The 24,860-nt window shown below is 43.8% G+C and overlaps 1 protein-coding gene across 4 annotated transcripts in view; it reads left to right on the top strand.

Moving 5' to 3' along the window:
- Window positions 1–24,860, top strand: part of EPB41L4B (erythrocyte membrane protein band 4.1 like 4B) — a 128,877-nt gene that overhangs the window by 60,534 nt on the left and 43,483 nt on the right. For 3 of the 4 annotated variants that reach the window (XM_037494298.2, XM_037494299.2, XM_037494301.2), the window contains exons 14-15: window positions 1,354–1,387; window positions 5,224–5,288. In XM_037494298.2, the coding sequence (XP_037350195.1) occupies window positions 1,354–1,387; window positions 5,224–5,288 (99 nt within the window). Of the gene's footprint in view, window positions 1–1,353; window positions 1,388–5,223; window positions 5,289–7,017; window positions 10,819–24,860 lie in introns of those variants that run through there. The other variant, XM_037494302.2, reaches the window with a different exon arrangement.

Raw genomic sequence — 24,860 nt, 5'->3', positions numbered from 1 at the left:
ATTACATTTTCTGCTTAGCGTCTAGTGGAGATTATATATATTGGGAACGAAAACAAACTGAAAAAAAAAAAAAAAAATATCTCCACCAAAAAAAAAAAAAAAAAAAAGGAGAGAAATCAGTAAATACACCCTTTAGGAACAAATGAGCTAATAACCACTGTTCGCAGCTGTTCAATTGCTGTTCACAGCCCGAGGGATCCCAGGGTGAGTAGGATTGCTATGGGAGGCAGGGATGAAATTGTGCTCTGGGGTACAGAGGTGATACCAGAAAAATAGCACCTTGCAGAACATTTAACCTTCTTGATGAAATCCTGCCCCAGGGGATCCTGGCTGGGAGCCTAGCTCTCAGCACTGGCCCTGTCTGAAAAATGGAACACCAGGCCAGTTAGACCCCAAGCAAGACTGAGAACAATGATAGGCTTCCCTCCCTTTGTTGAAGAAGAAATAAATCTGATTTCAAGCACACACCCTGGCAACGCAGCCCAGCAATCGTGTTTGTTTTGGTTTTCCTGGCAAATGCCAGACTCATGTAGTAAACCCACCGTGTTTTATACCCACCTTCTCCAACCATATGTTTGTTTTTATCATAGTAGATACATTTAAGATTCAGTCAAAACAGGATTGTGCATGAGGACCCCAGAACCTTTTCCCTGGCTCTGAGAAAGCCAGCTTGGCTTAGCGAAGAGAATGTAGGTTTGGGGTGAGTAGCGGTCTCCCAGCCCTGGCGGTGCTGCCGACAACCCGGGCAACCCTGAGCAGCCCAGGCAACCCTGAGCAGTTTCTTTACTTCCCTGCAGTTTCCTAACTTCTCTGTTAGGCAACTGTTCCTTTATCTGTAAGACGAGGTGGTAACACTTACTGACCTCAGAACCTTGATGTGTGGATTAAATAGTAACAGATGTGCAGTTCCCAGTCTGGGGCCTTGCTTGGGACCAGCACTCCTGATCGGTGGCCAGCCCACCGCAGCCCAGCCTATGGAGGCTGGAGACCTCCCTCCTGCTGGGGCTGCTTGGTGCTTTGGGCCACGGAGCCATTCCAGTGCAGGCCTGGAGTGGCAGCTGAAATTCTTGGTTTGCCCGACTGAAATCACCTTTCTTTTGCTACTACCATGACATCAGAAACCAGAATGTGCAATGTTACCGACATATTTGTATATGTGAGCTCTGAATCGATGAAGGAAATTTGCCGTTGGTTTCCCTAGTTATATATTCATTAAGCAGCTAATAACCAAAAAAAAAGTAGTATTCATGAAAATTTCTAGCCACACTTGGAGTTAGTTTATGATTGCTAAAGAAATCTGTAATAATCTGTTATATTACAATTACAATTTTTCTTTTCTTTTTTTTTTCTTAGTGCTAAAACAAATCCTGAAATTCATAATTACCAGGTGAGATACTGCGTCTAAAGATTTTTATGTAATACTTCATAAAGTTTATAAATGTAATACTTCTTAAAGTTTATAAAGTTTTCCATGTTGAACAGTTATTACCAGATTTTGAAGAAGTCATTACATTACATGTTTGTACATGATTTTTTTTTTTTTTTTTTTGGTAAATAGTAAGGAGATCTCCCTTCCCTATTCCCCCAACCCCCACTCCTGCTTCCTCTTGGTCATCTGAGCTGCCTGTTTTACTTATCAGCTGGCAAGCAGCAGAGACATATGTTTAAGTTTCTGGGTGGTCAAGCACAACCTCATAGGAGCACTCAAGTGAAGCAGTTTTTTGGTCAAAGCCCAGAGAACATGAGGCACTGGAGAGGCATTGAGAGGCTGGAGTGCCTCAGGCACCTGTTTGGAAAGTGCTGCATCCTTCATTCCCCTTTGTGGGGATTACAGTGCCCATGGGAATGACAGACGTGTTGAGAAATCCTGTAAGAATGACGCATTTTATATTTGAAAATCTGGTGTTTCCCAAAATCATCATGGATAACCCCCCTCCCACTGGAAAAAAAAGCAACAACTAGCTAGTCTTCCCCCCTTTTTAGGGGGTGTCCCCAGTTAACATCTGTGCAGCAGTGGTTTGTAGCACCTCCTTTGTAAAAGCCTCGTGCTGGACCTGTTGCTACAGAAGCAGCCTGGATGTGTTTCCAGGTTCTACTGTCTCAAAGCTGCCAGCTAGGGCCCACACCGTGCCTGCCTGTCCACCCTCCCCAGTGGAGCTCTCGCTGGCTACTCACAGCTCTCTGCAACTTGACTCCAGCTTGCTTTTTGACATTTCTCATCACTCCTCATCACAGATCATGTGTTTGACTCTCAGAGGATTGCACAGGTGATACCCCATGCTTTTCTTTGTACTGCTCTGTCATCCGTATTCTTCTGCCTGGAACTCCTTCACCTCCTGCCTGTACATTATAATAACCTCAGAGTCCACCGCGTAGGCCACCTCTTCCCAAGAGCCTTCTCTGATCCTCTACATTGGCAGTCACTGGCACCGGGGTTCTCACCCCTCTGAACATTGAAACCATCTGGGGAGCTTTAGCAGGGCCACCCCTGCTGAGAAGCACCCCAGACTGAATCAGAATCAGAAGCACCCCAGACTGATTGAATCAGAAAGTGTGGGGGCAGGATCTGGGTGTCAGCGTGTCTAAGGTGGTTCTCATGAGCAGCCAGGCGGGGGAGCCCTAGTGCCCTGGCCCTCGCTGCCTTGTTGGCGTTTGTTTGTGCTTGGCAGTGGCATCTGTGTTTGATGACCTCCTAGCCGGGGGTCAGTGCACTTGCTCTGGGAAGGTATGAGGGACTTGGCTCTTGCAGGTTTCTGTGCCCCATCACTGGCTGATTTTGAGTGTCACAAGTAATGGAGCTCCCCCATAGCATGCACTGTGGAGCTCATTCTCGTTGGTCTCGCTCTTGGTCCTCCTTTGCTACAGATAGTAATTCCTGAGATGGGGCTGTATGCTGTCTTTCCAGGGTCTGCACATTATGTTTCAGAAGGATCTTGTGATAGCATCTTCCATTCATGAAAGGAATGGAATCTGTGTTCCCAGCGTGCAAAACCTGGACCATGACTTCTGAGTTTTCGGAAAACTTACAAAGTGCTCTTGACCTGAGACCAGATCTCCTCATCTCCTTGCCTTCTCTAGTTTCTTGAATCTTATTAATTTACAGGTTGGTGGGTGGGGTTTTTTGGTTTTGTCTTTCATTTTTTTGGTTTTGTTTTTTCAGGCATTTTCAGGTTTGAGTTGAGTGCCTGGAATGTTGTGGAGGAAGGGAGAGTCGTTGACAGGTGGTTACTGCTTGAAAGAAAAAATAAAAACATCAAAGCAGTCCTAGCTGGACGCTCCCCCACCCTCTCCCCGCCAGCCTTGAGGTGTGTTCTCCCTGTACATTCTCTGCTCAGAGTGAATCTTGAGGCGAGTGTTGAAGTCATATCTGTGAAAACCGTTACCTGGACACTGTTCTCTTGGCAACTCAGGCAACCCTGGGTCCTCTGCAGTTTAGAGGTTCTTTCTTTGTGACTCTCAAGATTTGGGAGTAAATTGACTAGGAAGAGAACATTTTAAGAAATGGCCTGATTAGCATCTGAGTGCTGAGAGAGATTTCCAGGAGGCTGGTATCGCCACCTTTGTGTTATTCTGAGCTCAGCGAGATTAGCCAACTGCAAAGGATGAATTGCTGTGTTCTCCACGAAGACACTGTTGGCATCTGGGGAAGACAGTTCTTCATTGTTTGGGACTATCCCTAGAGTTACAGGACGTTTAGCTTCCCTCTTCTTTGCCCAGTTGTCATAGGTAACCCTCCAGTCATTGAGGATGCAGAAATGCGCATGTCCCCAGCTGCTCACTGTTACATCCCAGTTGTGAGCCATGTGAGTTAACATTATTAGAATATTCCTTGGTAGCTATAGTGTGAATAAATTACCAAGGACGCTTCTGAAATTTCCTTCATCTAGATCTTTATGGATAAGATTCTCACCTTTCTCTGCTGAATCTTGAAATGGTTGTGTCTGAAGGTTAGTTGTACAATGAAAGGTCTACTATATTCTGGGATATTCTCTATTGTTGAAAACCAGTCAACAGGCCCTTAATTTTGGGCCTCGTTGATGTTTTCATCTGCAGCAATTCAGCTTTGGGCAGATCATCTGAACTCTTGAGTTTCTGTATCCTTTAAGAGAGAAATGTGAAGAGACTGCATCTGGGCATTCTAAAACCCCAGGTCATCTCCTAAATTCTGCTACTGGGACATTTTCTCCAGATTCCTTTTTTTCTACAACATGTCCCTTTGGGGTCTGTACAGTGAGCTTGCTGACAGACAATTATGAAGGAGAGAGGCCACTGGAATACAGAATATGCAAGGAGGGCATCTCAGGTTCCCGAAACTGAATGAACAAAATTGCTGAGAATTTTCCATAACAAGAGAGCTGCCTCCTACCTATTAACGTAAGCAGCAGGGGAGGGAAAGGAAAGCGTGGAAATAATTAAAAGAGTAATGGGTGGCAAGGCTGTCCTAACAAATGTCAGGAGAGCCTAATTTGCCCAGTAGAAAGTTTAGCCTTGAGGCGCCCCAAGGCTTCTGGCAGCGTCTAGGTCCGCTGCCCTCTGCAGGCCTGAAGTGGAAAGACAGCCCTTACCCAGCCAGGCCCATCTCATTTTGTGAGTCACCCCTGGGGATCTATTTTCTCATCTTAAAAAGGCCATCTTCCTTCCACTTTATTTTGATTAATAGTACTCTGGATGGCTTGGTTTGTGTTTTTTTTTTGGGGGGGGGAGAAGGGTTGGGGAGGAGAGGGTTTGTATTTTGTTTTGGATCACACTTGAGAAAATTATTTTTATTGCTTAAACAATGGAGGAAAATAAAAAGTTCACCCACAACCCTGCTACCGCCTGGGCCTCACTGACCAGTCCTTTATCTGTGTGCAGACATCACTGTCAGGGGTGGTGGGTTGTTGTTTTTAGAAATTGTTTCGGAAGAAACTACTGACCATCCTCCTGGTCTTTCTGGCACCTTCCATCTGTTCCCTCAGATGAGTACTGCCTGTCCTGGGTACTCTTAGGGACCTTTCAAGGCAGACACTTTCATCTTTCCTCTGAGGGCGACTGCACAAACCTTTGTAAGGGAAATGTGATCCTCCTGGGAACCTCTCTCTCCCCCTCCCGGCCAGGGGTAGTCTGCAGCCACTTTCACAGACCCCTGGCCATAGGTGGAGGCCAGTGAAAGGGAAAGTAAATGAATGAAAACCATTGAAACCAAAGGTCATGGAATAATGGAGTTTGGTGTTTTATTTCTAGCCTCAGTATCATCCCACTGTCCACCCCAGCCAGCCTCGGTGGCATCCTCACTCTCCAAATGTAAGGTAAGTGCCTGAGCTCCAAGACCTGAACTTTCTCCAGAAAAGCCCACATTTTACTGAACTGTAAATGGAGATTCTGCTTTAGAAACAACTGTTAAGAGTTACCTTGTTGTGGCAGAAATCAGCAAGTGGCAGAGCAAACGAAGCCAGAGATGAGACTGGCTTTAGCAGAGGGATGCTTTGTGGAATGAAAATGAATTGGTTTTTTTGGTTGGGTTTTTTGTTTGTTTGTTTATTTTTAGTCATTGTAGCCTCAGATGCTTTTGGTTAATTTTGTGTTTGAAATGTTGCTTAAAATGTTATCCTCTCCTGAGAATTCATTGACTAAAAATGTGACCAAAACTTGGGGATTTTTGTTGTGGATTTTTTGAAAAGATTTTTCTCAGAGGGGAGAGGGAGTTTGCTTTCTGTGGCAGTGAGTCTCTTTTTTCCAAACCCAGGGATTGGTCAACTTTTTCTGTAAAGGGCCAGATAATCAACATTTTCAGCTTTGTAGTCTCTGTCACAACTACTCAGCTCTGCCATTGTAGTAGAAAACAGCCCCAGACAATGCAGGAGTGAATGGCCATGGCGTGGCTGTGTGCCAGTGCAACTTACTTAGGAAGAGATGGTGGGCCCTGTGTACCCATCTCTTCCCTAGCCAGCCCCAATCCTTCCTAAGTAGTCTGGCATTTGCCTTGCTGTTCCTAGCTAGGCTTGAGAGTTCTTTCTTTCTTTTTTAGAGAGAGTTCTTTTAATGCTAGCTTTGTAAAGGCAAATTTCCTTTTAAGATCTGAATTTTAGATCAGTCTTAATTGGTGTTTATGTGTGAAGCTCTTTCAGAAACATAGTTGGTGAATTCAGCTTGCATTAAGTTATTTCTTGGTGAGGTTGCTGGCATTCCTCCTTGAGAATGGAGTGATGGAAACAAATCCCTTTCAAGTAAAGTAAATGAGATCAATTAGTTCTCAATAGTTCTTACCCAGTTTCTTGGGGATCTCGAAGAACAGTAGTGTAGATTTGTCATAAACAATGGATCGTTTGGACTTTTTAAAGCAAGTTAGTCTAGTGGAGTAACAATTCTAAGTGTTTCTGTGTTGCAGAGGCAGTTTTCCAGACGTAAGAAACGAGAGGTTTACAGAGACTCTATTTTTATCAACCTGATTTTTTACAAAAGTTTACACTTCTTCCTGCGTATTTTGTCATATTAGTTCTTTCTGAGGCATGACCCAGCCTTTCCTAGGGGATTCTGAGGAAGACTGGAACAGTGTTCCCACCTGGCAGCCTGTATACCACCTGGTGCTGTTAATGCTGATTCTCAGCCCCACCCCAGACCTACTGACCAGAATCCTCGGGGACAGCACAGTTTTTCACCAGGCTCTCTAGAGTTAGGGAAGCACCATCCAGAGAGCCCCGGACCTCGGCAAATGCTACCTTTGGCATTCACATGTGCTACCCTGAGGGGCCCCCGGTAACAGAGCCCTTTTACCTCCACCCTACTTCCCCACACTGACTTGAACACCAGCCACTCCTTAAGATAGGACTGCTCTCGACTTGGAACTGCATAGATGATGGCAACTGAATGTCAAAAATACTTTTAAGTAGAAAAGGCACGTGTTTCCATTTGTGAGCATCCCTGGGCACGCAGCTCATGGTTTCCCCATCCCATTGCCTTTGCGCTGTGTTGTTTCACTCACATTTCTGCATTTTCTTCCATTCCCCCCACTAACCATTCACTCTACAAACAAAACAGGCCATCCTTTCAGGATGACAGGCCACATTGGAAAGCGTCGGCCAGTGGAGAGGACGGCCATTTCGATTATGTCCACGACCAGAACCAGAAGAACTTAGGAGGCGTGCATGGTATAATGTACCGAGATAAACTCATGACTGCACTTTGAGAGACTGAAGCATCTCACTTCCATTCACCACTATAGTTTCCTTACATTCCATGAAAAGTGTCTTGACATCGCATGGATGTGCGTGTAAAGGTGTCTGTGAGGACTAGTTCTGAAGGTATTTTCAGTGTCCATGTAAATATTTGAAAATAACCACAGCAGCTATTCATAATTGACTGTTGAGTGCATCCTTAATAAAATGAAGGTAGTTAAAGGCTCAGGAATCATTTTCATATTCTGATTTTAAAATTGGAGTTAAAGTCTGTGTGTACCCTTTTGCTCTGTTCCTGACATTTCTTTGTTATTTAACGAATGGGACCAAATAAAACCAAAACAACTTGGAGAGCTACTAGGTGGATCGTTCCACGCAGTGCCTTGTGGACTGACACAGCTGGAATCCAGCCCCTGCACTGCTGGGCATGACCTTACACAACCCTGTCCCTTCGGGCAACCTCGTATTCCCACCTGGACAGAGTAGGTTGGACTAAATGATCACCAAGGTCTTTTCCTACTCTAAAATTCTGTGATTTGTTAAAATTTAATATTTTCAGGCCAGAAACCTCTCATTTGAACTAAATTTCTCACGGAAAAACCGCCCTCTCCCCTTCTCTAACACAGGCTGACCATTTTCAGAAGCTAAATAAAGTCTATAACTGTTATGTACATACTGGGAGACTTTAAATTTCAGATCTTAAAGCAGTTTAGCACTTTGATGTTTAGCGATTTTACTAATCATAAATTGCATAGCATCCATTTTGATAGAATTTGCTGCTCGAATTCAAGAATAATTTCTTAATGTCTTCACAATTGGTGCTGCTAACTTGGTGATGTCAGAAGATGTGATTATGAATATACGCTGTCAGAATTTGTAGAATTTGAGGTTTGGTTTTTAGCTTAGACTTTACTCTTTTAAACAGCGACATGCAATCTGAAATGGGTTTATGGCTCAAATCAAAGCATATGAGATTTTCATGAAGTCGTGCCAAAGTGTCCTGTAGCATAGGAGAGGAGAGGGGCGTTGCACAATTTTCGTGCAGAACCGGAAATCAACCTGTTGTCTTTTAGGGTAGAATTCATCCCACAGTATTTATTCCCCCCCTCCCATTTCAAACCATGAGTCAAGCCTTTTTCTTTTCATAGATGGGACTGAGATATTTTTCTTTAGTGTTTTTGTGAAATCAATTCTGACACCTTTTTTATATAGGTAATCATCATTTGGCCCATTTTAGGCCTCCTTTTAAAATGTATGCTAGAACTGGAGAGATAGATAGATATTCTTGGTTACTCAAAAATGTATCCAGAAGGAGGGATTCAGCCGCACACCCTGCCAAGTGAAGTTGGTGACCTATAAGCCCCCAAGGTACTTGTTTACAGGTGTGCTCCACCTTAATAGATGCTCTGCTCCTCAGTGTATATGCTGCATAGAAATAAATGTGTTCTGAGTCTTTTAATCTTATTGATATATTTTTACAAATGTGTTTCTAAGGAATAAAGATTATTCTTGCGTTTTTGGACTCCATCTTCATTTTATGATGCGCAGAAGTGTCATTTGTGAGAGATGTAGATAACGGGCAGTGAGCTCTTAGACAATCAAGCTCGTTGACTAGGTGGCACAGAGCACGCTCATCCTTGGAGGTTGTTCTGGGGGACAGTGACTCTTGTGGGTGCAGCAGCTGAGGCATTTCTTCATCTGGGGCAACTCTGGTGAAGGTTCTTGTACCTGGTCACAGGTGCTGAGCAGAGTGCATGGGGGCAGTGGGGCCGCCCCTGGCAGTCTGTGGGGAGTGTGGGTCTTTGTCTTGGAGGCCACTGCTGTGCTGGCGGAAAGACATCCAGACCTGAGTTTGAGACGTCCTGGAGGTTGTCTGGGAAATACCTCTCTGCTTAAAGGAACTGGAGTGGGTTCAGTTCTCTGCAACCAAGAAGTCTGACCAGTCTGCATGCTTAAGATCTCCAGATTGTTATGGCACGTGTACAGTTTTCGGTCCTCAGTATCGTGGACCTTTCTCTGCTGCATTTACAGTAGAGAAATACTGAACTTCTTGAACTTGAACTTCTCTCCTCTTGGTTTCTGTGATACCTGATTCTGTAGCCCTTGGGCTTTTTCTGCGGTCTTTGGGACAACTTCTTCTGTCTTCCTGTTCAGTATTGGTGTTTCCCAGGTCCTTGCTTGACTTGCTCCTTTTCTCACCTATCAGAGTGTAATATGGGTCTTCTCACCCTCTTATGTTGACTTTGAAGCTATAATCTCTACCCCAGACTATTCCTGTGGGTTTTCAGACTTGTATATCCCACAGATACCTTTCACCCCACATGGTGAAAATTAAATTTATCCTCTCACAGGAAAAAAAAGAAAAAGAAAACATTTCCCCGCTTCTCTCATTTTCTACCCAGGTGAGAATTTATACTGCATGCACCATTCTTCTGCTTCTTGCCACTTACATCCTGTGGCCTGGTCTGCTCAACTCTGCCTCTTTGGTGTGTGCATTGCTGTGTCTCTTTTCCTACACTGACCTGGTCGCAGCATCTTTTCTCTGGCTGAGAAGCACTCTTACTGTGTGCCTGACTGTGGTCTCTCCTGACAAGCTTACTCCCCTCACAGTCTTCGTGAGGGATCTTTTGCAAACACCACCTGACCGTGTCACTCCAGTGCTTGACATCTGCCAGATATCTCCACCACCCCCACGAGCAGTCCAGGGCCTTCTCAAGGGAATTCCCTGCTATCTGCTTCCTTCCTGTTGCTCTAGCACGTTTCCCTCCCCCCACCCCCACTTCTCATCCTCCTGTTTAAACTCCTACAACACCAAACTGCTTGTAGTTCCTGGCATTCACCATTCCCTGCTGTTAACTTCCATCTGTGCCTCTGCAAATGCTGTGCCTTCTGTGGAGAGAGCCATCACTTCCATGCCCTCTGTCCGACTCCTGCTCATCCCTTAAGCCTCCGCTCAGATGCTGTCTTCTCCCAGGGACTCTCTGGCTGTAGCCACCTCTATGTTCTACCCACGGAGGAAGATCCCATCCCCCACCCCCTCCCTTTTACATCATCCGGTATGTATTCAATGCCGCTCTTGTTCATGCCCTCTGGAGCCTGCTTACGCCTTACATGTGAGCTTTGTGTCACTCACCTTTGCTCCCAGCACCTGAGGGATAACAGGTGCTCAGTGAACTGAAGGAAACATCTAGCAGGTAACAGTGATGCATCATCTCTAAGATAGTTGTAAGGTACCTGAACAGCCATATCCAGTCTGAGCACTGCATTTGGAATAGGCCCTGATCACCATGTATGTTCTGTATTCACCTGCTTCGTCTGAGTATTATTCAGTATGCCTCAGGGGTTCTTATTCGAGGCATTGGTATGCTGTTAGGCGGGACCAAGGACTGTACCCGCTAGACTAACATTGATCCAAGGTAATATGCAGGGGCTGTAGCCAGGTGTGTGCTTCCCGCTCTGCACGAGCCAGCTCCTTTGGTCCTCCTGATCGCCGCCAGGTGGGTGGATCCAGCAACTCAGGCTTAGGGTCTCACCGAGCAGCTTGCACGTGGTTATGTCCGGTAAGTGGGAAGTCCCGCCTCCTCTGCTGGAATGCCCCTCCAGGCTGGTCCTTCCACCACCTGGGCCCTGTCGAGCCGCATCGCCACACAAGACTCATTGGAAGCAGAGTTCACCACTCTGTTGGAAGCAGAGTTCACCACTCTGACATCAGCTTGTGAACTTGAAAGCCACCAGCAGCCCAGGAACTGATCATACCCCCTGCACACCAGTGTCTAGTAGCCTTGCCCTTCAGCATGCCCAGTGAGCTGGTGACTCCCCCTCATACCCACCTCACCCCCCACGCCTACACCCCCTTGCCCCTGTGATCATGCCATGCTCAGCAGCCTACATCTTAGCCTCCAGCAGTCTAGTAGCCCTGTCCACCTGGCCATTTTATTCAACAACAGCCCCCTTTGCAAAGGAGCGGGCACACTGAGCATTTTTTTCTTTGTGAATCATTCTTGTTTGAAGTAAACCACTGCTCCTTCTTAGAGCGCACAAGCTAATTATTCCTTCTGGAATATCGCCTGCCAGCAAAACCAAGCTCACCATTCCATAACTAATGAAATTAGCATTTTGCATTTTTGAAACTCAGAGACTTGTGCTCTTGTCTCATCCATTATTTTTCTGTGGTCCTTCAGAAAATATCTAACAGTGAATTGACAGTGTTGTCAGATTGACTGTAATTCTTCGGGACTGGAAATCTTGAAGTCATACCCGGGAATTAATTGCGCTGCTGTTCAAAAAAACCCTTTTGCCTGTTTCGTTTCTTGGTCTACCATTTCCAGTGAAAATGGTCCTTGATGGCAGAGACTGAGGGAGAAGGACAGTGTGGAGTCCTTCCTTGTTTTCCCTGCCAGTTTATATTGCCCCATCCTTCCAGGTCAATGACTCCAGCCTCCTGGATCCTTCACTAAACACAACTAATGATAGATCCTTTTTGTTGTCCTTGACTTTCCGGCTTTTAACTAGTCCTTTAGGATCTGAGCTCATCAGAGAACTCCCTTTGCAGCCATATTGATCCCTTTGGATCAATGTTTCCCAAGCCTGGCTTGAAAATCAATTCCTTGATCGATTGAAAGTTCCAGAATTACCAGATAAATGCCCTAGGTGGGCTTAGGATGATTTGCTTCCGCCATTTCACTGCAGGAGGCAACCAGCAAATGCCAAAGTGATGTAATGGGGCAAAGGTAGAGAAAGTGCATACTGCTGTTAAGGAAGAGCAGTTTCTTTGCACAAAAAGGCATATTTTAAGTCCTGGGAGTATCTGAAAGGTGAAACAAATGTGCATTCTGACAGTAGAACGTCTGCAAAAAAGAAATTATCAATAATTCTGCAGCTAGACCCGCTTCTCCCCAAAATTAGGGAGCCAAAGAAAGCTGGCTTCCACAGCCAATTGAAAGTAGCGATTCTAGACTGTTTAAATGGTTACAGGTGCAACCTAAGAACCTTCATTTCAAGAGTCACCCCAGGAGAGTCAGGCAGGTATAGTATGGGACATCACTTTAGAAAAGCACAGCTTCCCATCTGGTTATGTTTGTGACTCAATTTTAATTCTTAGTAGAGGCTAACTTTTTTGTTTTTTTAAGTAGGCTTGCTGTCAAAAAGTAAATGGGTAGATTCATCATCTTAAGTAGCTCGATCTGTCTCCCCAACATAGTTCTTCACTTCCTTAGTCTCAGTGGAGCAGAAGAATATAGGAATTCTAGGGTTTCTTTGTATGGCTAATTTAACTTCTTTCCTCATGGTCCTGCTCCCCCTCTAGATGTAAAGGCTAATGAATTCCCATTGCTAGGGAAAGGACAGGGAATGTGAACCCCTAATCTAGTGACCCATGTTGAGATAGAGCCATGGTGGGGAGGCAGGTGGAATTTGGCAGAAGCACAATGGCAGGGGACTGCAAGCTGGATGAGAGAAGGACTGCAGAATCCAGGGTGCAGAATCCGGGGTGCAGTTGCGATTTTGTTGGCGACAAAACCTACAGTTCTCTGATTAGGTAAAATGCGGACTCTGAATTCCAACTTTGCTACTCCCTAGCAAAGTTTGGTCTGTTCTTACCTCTTTACCTCTTTTTCTAGAATAGAATTTAACAATTTCTGTTGCAAGAATTAAGTGACACTTACTGCTTTGTTGGATGCTAGCTGGTAGCAATTATTAACCCTTTGCACTCCGAACCATTTTACGATATTTTGATTTAATTTCTTGTGCCATTTCAAGATAAAACTTCAGGGAAACATGCATGTCTCAAAAAGTTGCGTTGAAATAACCTCAATTCCCCGTAATCACTAATAAATTGCAATGTCCCCTGAGAGGGGACATCCGAGTGATATGCTAGAATTCCGATGTCCCCTGAGAGGGGACAGCGGAGTGCAAGGGGTTAAGTGGTAGCAACTTTGAGAGTTAAGACTGAGAAACAGGACAAGGAGATTCAAAGTCTAGCTCAAGGATGGGTGTATCTGATGCCTGGAGGGTGGAGGGCTAAGTTTAGCTCTGGGCTTCCAAAGGAGAGATGAGGCCAAAGAGGGTAACATAATACAAAAAGACATGCCTCTGGGGCCCTAACAAGCTAAGAGCAAAAACACCCTGGGGATCTTTCAGAGGAGATAAAAAGAAATGATATTTCTGTCTGAGACTAGTAGGACGCAAATGTCCAGGTGGAATGTGGATAGTGGCTTCCAACTGCAAATAACAAAATTGGCATAGAGGAAGGAACTGGTGAAACTACCAGAAATCCATTCTTCTGGGAGGGTTGAGACTCAAAAGTTTAGAGAATTGAAACAAAGTGTCTGCTCAGTTCCAATCTGGCAACTTAGAATTTAATCTTACACAAAGAGGAAGTTTAACTATTAGGACACTAATAGAAAGTCATTAAAAAAAAAAAACTGTGCTTTTTTACTTTTTAAAAATAATACAGGACATTGGTAAAAATTCAAACACAGTTATCGTAAAAGCTGCTTTTTCTTTCTGTCCTTTTTCAGAATTCCCTAGGTATCCTCAGAGACAAACTGGTAGCGGTGTTGTCAATCTAGAGCTGTTCAGTGTATAATGCACATGTGTGTGTATTTAACCAATCAATACAGAGGGACATTTAGGCTCCCTGAATCTCTGAAATTACAATTTTCTTGCTGTCCTTGTATGTTGTGATCATGCACTTAAAGAAATCTGAGATTAAATTCCCTACAAGTGGAGTAACTGTATTAAAAGGTATGTGCATATTTACTTTGGATATTGCCTAGTGAAATAACCTCCAGATATAATCTGCCCATTCACTTGCTCCTCCCTCAGCGATTTGACAGTGGCTCTGTGATCCCACAAGATGCAAGCTCATAGCTTCAGCTAGCTCTTTAAAGCCCTTATTAGTCTGATGGGCAAAACCAGTATTTGTGTTTTAATTGCTTTTCTCTCTGCACAAAGTTGCACACTTTTCATCCTAGCCCTGTTTGTTACTTGTTTTCTGTGATCCATCTTTTCCTGAGTCATGCTCTTTAAGAAAGATCAGGGTGCTGAAGTAAAATTTATCATGTCATCTTAGCCTTTTTCATAGTGAAGAAAGGAAAAGCTGGGAAGAATTGATACTTACCTGACAGTTTTTGAAAGCCAATTTCCAGAAGTTCAGGTAACCATCAGTGTGATACCCTGTACTGGAGCTCTGAAAAAGCAATGTGAGCAGCATAAAGATAGCCAGGGTCAGGGACTGATTCTAATACCCATGTGCCCTTTCCTGTTTGAAAGTTTATTGAGAACTTCCCACTCAAACTTCTCAAATACCCACCCAGACACATTATGAATTTCTCTGGTATATTTGATCAGGGAAGGACAGATTTGTTATAAAACGATAATATGTCAGATCTGAAACTATAGCCACATCCCAAGAGTTACCAGTGGTTTACTGAAAGAAAGACTGAAGAATTAAAAATATCAAACTGTTGTAGTCTCAGAAAGCCACTGAAAAGGTTAGAATAATTAGAGGAATATCTACATAGGCTCATGTTCTAAGAAACCCACAGAAACCTACCTACTGGTCCCCTCCTGAATGGCGAATGGTTTAAACATGCGCTCTCTGCAGCTGAGACCTCAAAAACAAGAGCTGTTTCTCTGCAAAGGGCTCAACCAGCCACATTCTGGGGCTGAATAATGGATGCTCTCTCTGCGTTAAAAGCAATTAAACACGCCCTTAAAATTAGGCCCAGGGTGTGGTTCCAGGGGCTATGTATGTTTATAGTAGAAGAGCCTGAAAAACCTAAAAGAATTGGGGAGCAGTGAGAGAAGGACATTTGAGGAGATTTATAAGCACTTGTGAAAACCAAAATAGATGAATCCTTATGCAGGATTCATGGTGTTCTGCTCTAGCTCTCGCTTACACTGGGATCTTGTGCAATTAGAATGTCTAAAACCTGCCTTAGGAGAACGTGCATTTTATTCATCCACCCTGAACTTCAGTCTGGAATGAATAATAATTTCCTTCATTTGGGTGAGTTGGATGGTGTCTGCGGAGTGGAAAAATAACACTCTGAGCTCATGCCCAAGTCTGCCATCACTCTTGGAAAGTGCAAAAGATGATAAAGGACCGGCGTTTTAGACATTACTTTACACACTAGCAGCTGTGCTTTCTTGGCAATGAGTATATTGCCTTCATGTTCCTTGCGGGCCCCCATGTGACACTGTGGGGAAGCAGTTAGAGCAGTGGCTAGGAGCAAGTCTGTTACTGCTGTTACCCAGTGAAAAGGAATCTTCATCTAAGGCTAAAAGTGGACACTGGAATGCAGAAATAAGAGACCAGAAAAATCTGTAAGAAACCAAGAAGAGGAAACACTGTTGGATTTATTGGAGGTGACGTGATAAAGGAAAACAACTATATTTGTGTCAGTATTTTTTAAGGCAGCAGAGAGATTGAATAAACTCTTAGTCATGAGCTGCTGTGCCAAAATGAACTCATCAAATATTTATTCTTTGGGCTCAGGTTCTGAAATTGATCTGGAATTTCTAAAATCCTAGATCTCAATGCAAAATTCCAGAGCCCTAAGTCTCACGTGGCAAATCAGCATTTCCAGGCCTCACATACAATTAAAAAACCACTGTGATCGTTAGCAGAAATAACATCAGGATACAATGGATCTCATGGCAGGAAATGTTGAAGGCCTGCTCACATGCATGCAGACATTCATTGAAATCATTGGATAGCAGGAAAAGTCCAAACTCAAGGGTGAAGGCACATGTCCTGTTATAACTTAGATGAAACAGACTCAGCTACCTGCCAAAACTGAAAAGGCACTCACCACTCCTTAAAATGTAGAATAGTGTACTCTACAGTTTTGGAGACTACTTAATATTAGGGACATCATTAAATTGTGGCATTCATAAGCAAAGTGAAATTTTATGAGTAGACGCTTGATAAGAAATAAATTTAATGTGCTATAGCATTCATTCAGCAAACATTTACTGTGCTACTGCTTTGTGCCAGGCACCATAATAGGCACTGGGCATTGATGTTGAGGAAGATGCCACCTGTGGGTGCAGATAGTGAATATGCACAACAGCAGCTCTTGACCTGGTGTGAATTCAGACAGTACCTGTGCTAACAATAGAATAAAGCTGTCCCAGGTTGGTTGATTGGAACATATCTCAAAAGAAATACAAATTGGAAGTTTTTCCTTATGCCTATTAATCTGTAGAAAGAAATCTTAACCCTACCCAAAAATGTAAATTTGACCTTTTCAGGCAAGAGAAAAATGAGGTAGAGTCATCTCTTCTTTCTAATCTCTTAAAAGAAAAACCCACCACGTTACCATAAGAAATCATCTCTAATTAATAGACCTAACATTTGTAATGTGTCACATTTCTAAGATGTTGATATAATTTTCTTTTCAAACCTATTATGGAAAAGGTACAATTTTGCAATATCCTTATTTCCCGCTAGATGTTATGCTTGCACTGAATTAAATAGGAACTTGTAGCAATGTGTTGTTCTAATGACCCTCTGTTTAGTGTCTACTAAATTAAAGTTGAAATAAAGTGACAGGTATCCTGGAAACAATGATGAGTAAATGCAGCTCCTCTCATCTCTGAATCGGACAAGGCAGAGATCAGATTATTTCATTGAGCTGTAATTCCTGGCATAGAAATGCTTTATAAATGTTTGCCCCCAAATGGGGCACTGCTAAGTGAATTATACCTAAGATTGCCTAGCTTGGCAGCAGCAAAGCCAAAGCAAAGTGCCAGCCAGTGTTCTTTTCTTTTTTATTTTAAGATTTATTTATTTATGCATACAAGAACTGGGGTGAAAGTTGGGGGGCGGGGGTGTGGGTGGAGGTGAGAGGATTCACCAGAGACAGAGTGGGGAGCAGAAAAGGCAGATGTGCTGAAATACACTGCTGTGGGGAGCATGAGCGAGGTGGGAGGGGTCTGCTGTGCCTTGTGGGTTGCTCCCTGGTCGATGGCAGCTTGATAGTGCTGTGCTTAACCCCTGCGCCACCACGGAGGCACAGCCAGTTCTTTTCATTGTTACACTGCTGCTTTCACCCACATGACAAAGCAGTGTCTCTGCTACCCCTTTATTTTATTTTTAATATTATTTTAAAGATTCATTTATTTTTATACAAGAGCTGGGGTATAGGTCAGAGGCGCAGGAGGGTGAGAGGATTCACCAGAGAGTGGGGAGCAGAACAGGCAGACGACTGAAAACATTGCTGAGGGGAGCAGTGGGCGAGACAGGAGAAGTCTGCCACGCCGTGTGGGACTCACCCTGGCCGGCCGGGAATTGAACCCGCTCTGCAGAGGCTGCGGACAGCTTCACAGCGCTGCACTCAACCCGCTGCGCCGCCAGGGAGGCTCTCTGCTACCCCTTTAGAGAGGACAGGGCTCTTGAGCCAGATTGCCTGGGTTCAAATCCCACCGAGCTCTGCTATTTACTAACTCTTAGACTTTGGGGAAAGTAAGGAGTCTCTTTCTGTTTCCTTATCTATAAAATAAGGCTAATAATCGTCCCATCTTCAAATGGTTTTTGGAATATTCAGTAAATAAATAGATGGCACAGTGTATGACACTCAAAAACATTAGCTTTTGGGTTTTTTCCTCTGTGAGTATTTAGAGAACATGTTTATGCATTAGTGTTCAGTCAGGAGCTATGATTCTGCCTGACACCATCTGCTCTGAAAGCGTGGTAATTGAGTAGATTCTGCTAAAAGAGTTCCAGTTGGAGAGCCACAGTGCTAGGCCAGTGGACAGGATGTGAACTTGTGGCAATGCTCCCCAATTTTTTCTCATCCTTGGCACACATAGCCAATTTATATAGCACATTAGGGTGAGCAGACAAGCGGCTGGAGGCTCTAAGCTCCCAGGGCCTGTCTACTTGCTCCAGGGACTGAGAGAATAAAAAGTTCAACACTTGCTACCCTGCTGAAGCCATCATTTGGAAAGCTCCACTGAGATATTTGTGAACATATCTGGATGCTTTAGTTCTGATTAGAAATACAGGCTTGTCCCCCAGTGGGCTAAAAGTAAAGCAAAAGCCAGTTTGTCCCAAGCAGACTCCTCTGGAAGGTGGTTAGAGACCTTGAGTGTTGTGTGGGCTACTCAAAAGCTACACCTTCTCCAGGAGCCCTGCTCTGGAGTTGAGACAAGTGCCACAGGCAGAGTGATTCTGACATTAAGCAGCACATCCTAAGTGTGCAGTGAGCAATCCAGACGTACTTGCGTGGGTTGGGGGTGGGGCAGTGCTGGGATGGTGAAGGTGGTTTTCTCAGGGTGGTTTGCCCTTTGCTTTCCTGGTGTGCTGGCCCCTGCAATTTCCCCAAATGTGAGAAACCTGACTACATAATTTGTGGTAGTGGGGACTGTATTCACACTTTCCCTTATTAAAAAAAAAAAAAGAAAAAGAAAAAATATGCCAGAAGACTCTGGATGGAGGGCATGCAGTGTGTTTTCCTAAGACTTCAAGCTAGTGTAATACCTCTGGGGGTTTCTTGGCCATCCAAACATTGGCACTGAGTTAAAAGCAGAGCATCTGTTGATTTCTTGCCTTCTTGGCTGGTGATTCGGTTGTTTGGAAGATAGAAGAAACACTGCTGATTTTACTGTAATTAATTCTGGTCAGCAAGGAAGACTAGGTTATAAATGTGTGGCAAGAACCTTGGGAGAAAATGGCCCTGATGTCTTGGAATCATTAATATGAAATGAGTGGAATTCGGGGCTCAATCCTGCATGTATGCTAATCTTTAGACAATTAGATTTCAAAACTCTAAAAAAGATGCAAAAGGGAATTTTTTTCCACATGGGCTATGAGTATGTCATAGATAATCTGAAAGAGATCGTCTTTAAGTGCCCGTAATTGAAAAACAGTATTTTAAAGAGAAGGAAAGTGCAACAAAAGGCATAGAACTTTTTTTTTTAAGGACCTTTAAATTTTGTAGATGCGTGCCTGAGTTGGAACCAAACGACGGATGATTTAGTAACAGTCGTTCTTGAGATGGTATGTGAGATTATACAGGACAGCGGGGCTGCTCAACTTCTGTTTTGCTTTTCTTTTTCTCATCAGTGTACTAACTGCTGAAGGTAAAAAGAACAAAGAAAGCGAGATTGAAGTCCAAGATAAGAGGTGATAGTCAGCAAGATGTTATTGCTTTATGATTAGCTGGAGTCTTCAGGTTCCGAAAAATGGTCTTGAGAACACTGACAGATTTGCATATGTCACTGCTGAGTCAGCACTGGGACACTGAAAAACTTGGGCATCTTGGAGAAATGCCAGAGGAACACACACGGAAATGTCATACTGTTTCTCAAAAAGAAATTTAGAAAAACTGATAAGCCTGGGTGATACCAAGGGAAGTTTGAGAACATTCTTTTTTAAGCACTTAGTAAAGGAAGCCATCTTCACTTGGATGAAATAGCGTGTATTTGCTGAGAATAAATCGCATTAATCTTGCAAGATTCTTACTAGGCTAAGAGGAGGACTGATCTAAACCTGATAAGCTGAATTTGTCAGAAACCAACACTAAGTGTTGAACATTAGATAATCTACACACTTTGGAAATAAGGATGAGTGCTAATAATATTCAGTGTCATTCTAGAGACCTTACCAATGCATTAAGCCAAGAAAACAAAATAAGGAATAATTTGTCGCAAAGGAATAAACAGAATTCATGTGATTATCTTCTTAAAATGCAAGTGAAGTTCAGTTAATAAGAGAATTCAGCAAAAGGGCCAGAGGCAGAAATAACCTGAAGTCAGGTAATTTTACTACTACCTAGTACTGGACAATTAGTGCAAATGTAATAATTAGTGAGCTCTCATTTTCAATTGTAGCAAAGCTGAAATATACCTAGGAGTATGTTTCATACCTTTATAGAAAAGTTCTGACTGTACCAATTGATTTCACCCATGTGGAATACAGAGAAACAAAACAAAGGAACAGAGAAAGGCAAACCAAAACACACCCAAATCTGACTGTAAAATTGAGAGTACCAAAGGGAGAGAAGGAAGGTGAGGATTAAAACGGGGAGGTGCCCAATAGACTACGGTGAAGGACTGCAGGTGCCTTGGTGGTGGGTGTGGTGTGGTGACATCTTAAGAAGCTAACCTGTGCCTCTGAGTCATACACAGTGTTGTAAACCAGTGTTACCGTAAACCACCAAAACCAAGGCTTTTGCTCTGAACAAAAATGTCTTTGCACAGAGTTTATTATCAAAGGTGATCACAGAAAGACTGGACAGGCTTAATGCCCTAAAGGAAGTGACTCTGCATGGCAGGGGTCCTGTGGTTATATGGGGGGAGAGGGTAAGGAATGTGAGGGTGCCACATGTGAAGGAAGTGAGGGACTTTGCATTCCCTGGTTTGGGAAGGTTAAGGGCATTATGTGTTCCAGGAATTACAGGGGTTTTCTTCTTTAGCAGCAAGTGTTCCTTTGGGGTTCACAGCCTTTGAAGACCAGCAGATGCTTGCCCCGGTGGTACCACCCTCTGAGGGACACGTAGAGCTTGGTTAGAGATATAACACAATTCATTCTCAAGGTTGGGGAATGGAGTTGGAGAATAAATCACAAGGGGGGAGAGGGAGGGAGAAGGGAGAAGAAAGGGTGCTCAGCATTTGATTCTTCTTAGTTTAACTTTTTTAACAAAAATTTAAACTACAGATGGTGGGGGTAGGGGTGTCCAGCTACATGATCACACTTTAAAATAATTCTGACTGAAAGCATTTTTAAAAATCTGAATAAATGAGAAATGTCATGTTCCTTGTGAATGATTCTCCCCGATTAATGTATAACATTTAATGTTCTAAATCAGAATTCCAGTGGGATTTTTTGTAGTAACTTGAATCTTAATATAATCTGGAAGAATACGTGCATGATAATAGCCAGGACAAAATACAACATCAAAAAAGACAAAGAAAATGATGTAAGGAAACAGGATTTGTCTCATCAAATATAAAAGCATATTAAAACAAATTAAGACATAGTGAGACAATCTGGTGCTGGTTTAACAATAAACAGATGGATCATAATATGAAGAATCCAGAAATAAGCAGGTAGATATTCTGTATCAGTTATGGGCAACCTGGAAAACCAAAACCACTCTAGGCATTTCTTACAGAGGGAATTTAATACGGGTAATTGGTTCACGAGTTCAAGGGATGATGAATTATGAAGTTAAGTGAGGCAACCCATTTAGCAACCCTAGAATTCCTAGAGCTGGAGGAACAAAGGTCCAGGCGCTGGGCCACAGGAAGTCGGTCAGTCAAGCTGCAGACACGGGATTCACAGGCGTTGCTGGAAACCACCTGGGGCAGAGAGGGACAGACAAGGATTCCCTCCCGTCTCATCGGTGCCTCCTGTGGACCAATCCTGCACAGAAGCCAGAGGGCAGGGAACCTGGGAAATGAATTACCTGTAAACCGAGCAAGCTCGAGACCAGGGACTAGATCTGAGAGCACTCAGGCAAGTAGCTGGCATAGGTAGAAGATGATATTTCAAGTTAGGGGGCCAGGACAAATTATCCCTTGGTTGTCATTGGCCACCTGATTCTCCCTTTCAGAAAAATGAGAACTCTTCCTCATAATACTGCATAAATTCTCTTCCTTTAGGCTCCTCCCAGACTGGTTGGGTACCCATCCCCTGCATACCCTTATCAAAACACCTGTCACTCTGCCATGGACTTGTTACTCAACAGTGAGGGCAAAGGCAACCTCTCATTTGTCCTTTCCCTCATGCCTACCGTGGCACTTGGCACAAGAGTTGGCGCTCAAGTATTTATGGAATTCATCACTCTCGATTTTTTTTCAATCTAGCCAATATTAGTGGAGCGCCCACTGTGTGCTTAGCACTTTTCTTAGCACAGCAGAGAACCCCAAAACATGAGATGCAACAGTCTGCTGCTACAGAGGTTAATGTATCATTGGGAAAACAAGATGTGTGCACAGGGATGTCTCTGGCAGTGCAGGTCTGAGGACGTGGGATTTTCCCGTTGAGTGCATTTGCTGCCTTAAATAGAAGCGGAGGCAGATGGGAAGATGCAGCAGATGGGCAGCACTTGAAGCATCGAGCGGAGGGGCAGGAGTTCTGGATTTTGTCCCGGACTCAGCCAGTCACCGGCTGTGTGACCCGGTCACCTCACTCCCATGTGGGCTCATTTCCCCATATGCAAAATGAACTTGAACACTAGGGCAGTGGTTCTCCGCCTTGGCTGCACAGTGGATCTAGAAATAAGCGATGATATATCTGGTCTGGGTAGAGGCCAGGCATTGATATTTTTCAGAATCTCCCTTGATGATTTTTTATCGGCTTTAAGATATAAATCACATACCATACAATTTGCCAATTTAAATTGATTCAGTGGTTATTAGTGTTTTCACCAAGTTGTGCTAGCATCACTACAGTCTAATTTTAGAATATTTTCAAGAGGCCCAGTACCCATGAACAGCCACTCCCTATTTCCACCTGTCCACCCCAGTCCTAGGTACCCACTAATCTACTTTAAGTCTGTTCTGGACTTACCTTTTCTGGACATTTCATACAAATGGAATCATATACTATACGGCCTGTTTTGGTCTGACTTCTTTCATTTAGCATCATGTGTTCCTTGCATAGAATGGATCAATATTTAATTCCATGTTACAGCTGAATAATACTCTATTGTATGGGTGTGCTGTGTTTTATTTACCCATTCATCAGGTGGTGGGCATTTGGGTTGTTTCTACTGTTTGGCTACTGTGAATAATGTTGCAGTGAACATTCACATGTGTTTTTCTTTCTCTTGGGCACATATCAAGAAAAGGTCATAGAATACGTTTTTCAAGGAACTGCCAGACTTTTTCAAAGCAGTTGCTACATTTTGAATTCCCACCTTGTATTGTGGGTTCCCCTATGATTTTAATATTCATCGAGGGTTTAAAATCACACAACTGGAGAATGTCTGAAGGGTTCCATTTCTATAATGTCTTATCCAAGTTAGAGCCCTAGGGCTGATCCCCAAAGCCCTTGTCCCCCAGAACTTCACTGAGCTGCAGTGTATGACCCGCTCCTCTGAGCACACTACCACTCCAGGCCTTGTTTTTGAGAAAAAGTGCTGTAGATTCTGTGCTCCAGTTCAGGACCTACTCCCATCCTGCCCCAGACTGGTCACGGTTCTGGCAATGGATTCCAGAGGATTGTTCTAAATAATTAGATGGTTATTTTAATAATTATTATAATTGTGATAATATCATTAATGATACTGTTATAATGACTGTAATGTTGTTCTGAATAATTATACATGATCCAGTATGCAACACAGTTTGATTGAGCACCATGCGTTTGGGATCCCAGGGTCAGGGAGGGGAAAGGTTCTGGTCGGGAGTGTGTGGAGGTTAAGACAGGACTGGGGGAGACCCCAACCTCACCAACCCTGCACAGTTGTGCTCACCCCATTAGAGCTAATGGTCCCATATGCATAGCTCTCAATAGGAACACTAATTTCTCTGGAGTAGGAGGGAGAAAGAAAACCAAAGGAAGGAAAAACACAGATCTGGTTCAACTTCTCGCTGAGTTTGCTAACAAGGCATGTTACTCAGTTTTGTTAAGCCCCAGTGCAAATGAGGCCACAGCAGCTTCCTTGCAGGGTCTCTATAAAAGTTCAACGTTGAAATACCTAGCATTTTGTAGGGCGCAGAGCCAACCCCTCTTCCGCATCAGATTCATTTTCAACTGTCAGCTTATGGAAGAGAGTAGACAGCTCAGACCCTTCCTCCTTCACTCACTGAACCAGGACTTGGGATGTCCTTTTCAGAATGCCAGAGCCTTGTGAGCCCAGGCTCTGCTGATGGTGGTGCAGAGCTGGCTTCATCTCTGAATCTTGGCTAATGACCCTGGGGGCTGGTGGCCACTGCCGGTAGTTGAGTGGCCTTGACCTTCTCTGCTCTGTTCTCTGTAAATGGGTGGATCCACAGCCCTAGTGGGTGTCGTCTATGCCCTACTTAAAGTAAACGGTGCCTCCAGGAGTTCTGCAGGGAGCCGCACATGCGGCCTTGAGCAATGTTGGCCCTAATAGACCTACAACCCCACAAAACTCTGTGGGTTAGATTCTCCAGGATGGTCAGCTGAGGCTATGAGCCCATTAAGCAACCAGGTCACTCCACTTCTGCTCAGCAACATTTGCTCTTCTAGAGCCCCTTTCCCTAACACGATGCAGGCAGGTATTTCTTTTCTTCCCATTTATCTCTTTCTCAGTTTTCCCCTTGAGTAGCTATAATGTAAAAATCACACCTGCATATTTCACTTGACATGTTAGTAAATGCAATTTATCACTTCCTGCATATATATATATATATATATATATTCTTGTTTAACTCTTCAGTCTAGGTTTCCTTGAAATAAGAAACCATACTTCACAAATACAAGATACCGCTGCTCCCTTCCAAGTCTGGAGCAGACATCACTAATCAATCACAGCACTTTCCTTCTGAGCTGGGCACAACCTCAGAATCTGTCTCAAGCTTGCCTTCCAAGCAAAGAGTGAGAATCCGTTGAAACTGGCAACGGAGGTGTTGTCCATTTTCCAGCCCTTAGAAATTCTTACTCAAATCTTTCCACCTGCAGCCTGAATGTCCACCAGGTTTCTGCTACAGAGACATTTTCCCCCTTGAATGTTCATTCCCACATTCAGTGTAATCCATTTAAAGCTCAGTTATAGGGCCTCCCCG

Source organism: Talpa occidentalis, unplaced genomic scaffold (assembly GCF_014898055.3).
Source record: "Talpa occidentalis isolate TD23 unplaced genomic scaffold, MPIMG_talOcc4v2.1 talOcc4.7, whole genome shotgun sequence".
Lineage (NCBI taxonomy): Eukaryota > Metazoa > Chordata > Mammalia > Eulipotyphla > Talpidae > Talpa > Talpa occidentalis.
The sequence above is the reverse complement of the archived record's forward strand: the minus strand, read 5'-3'. Positions and strand labels throughout refer to the sequence as shown.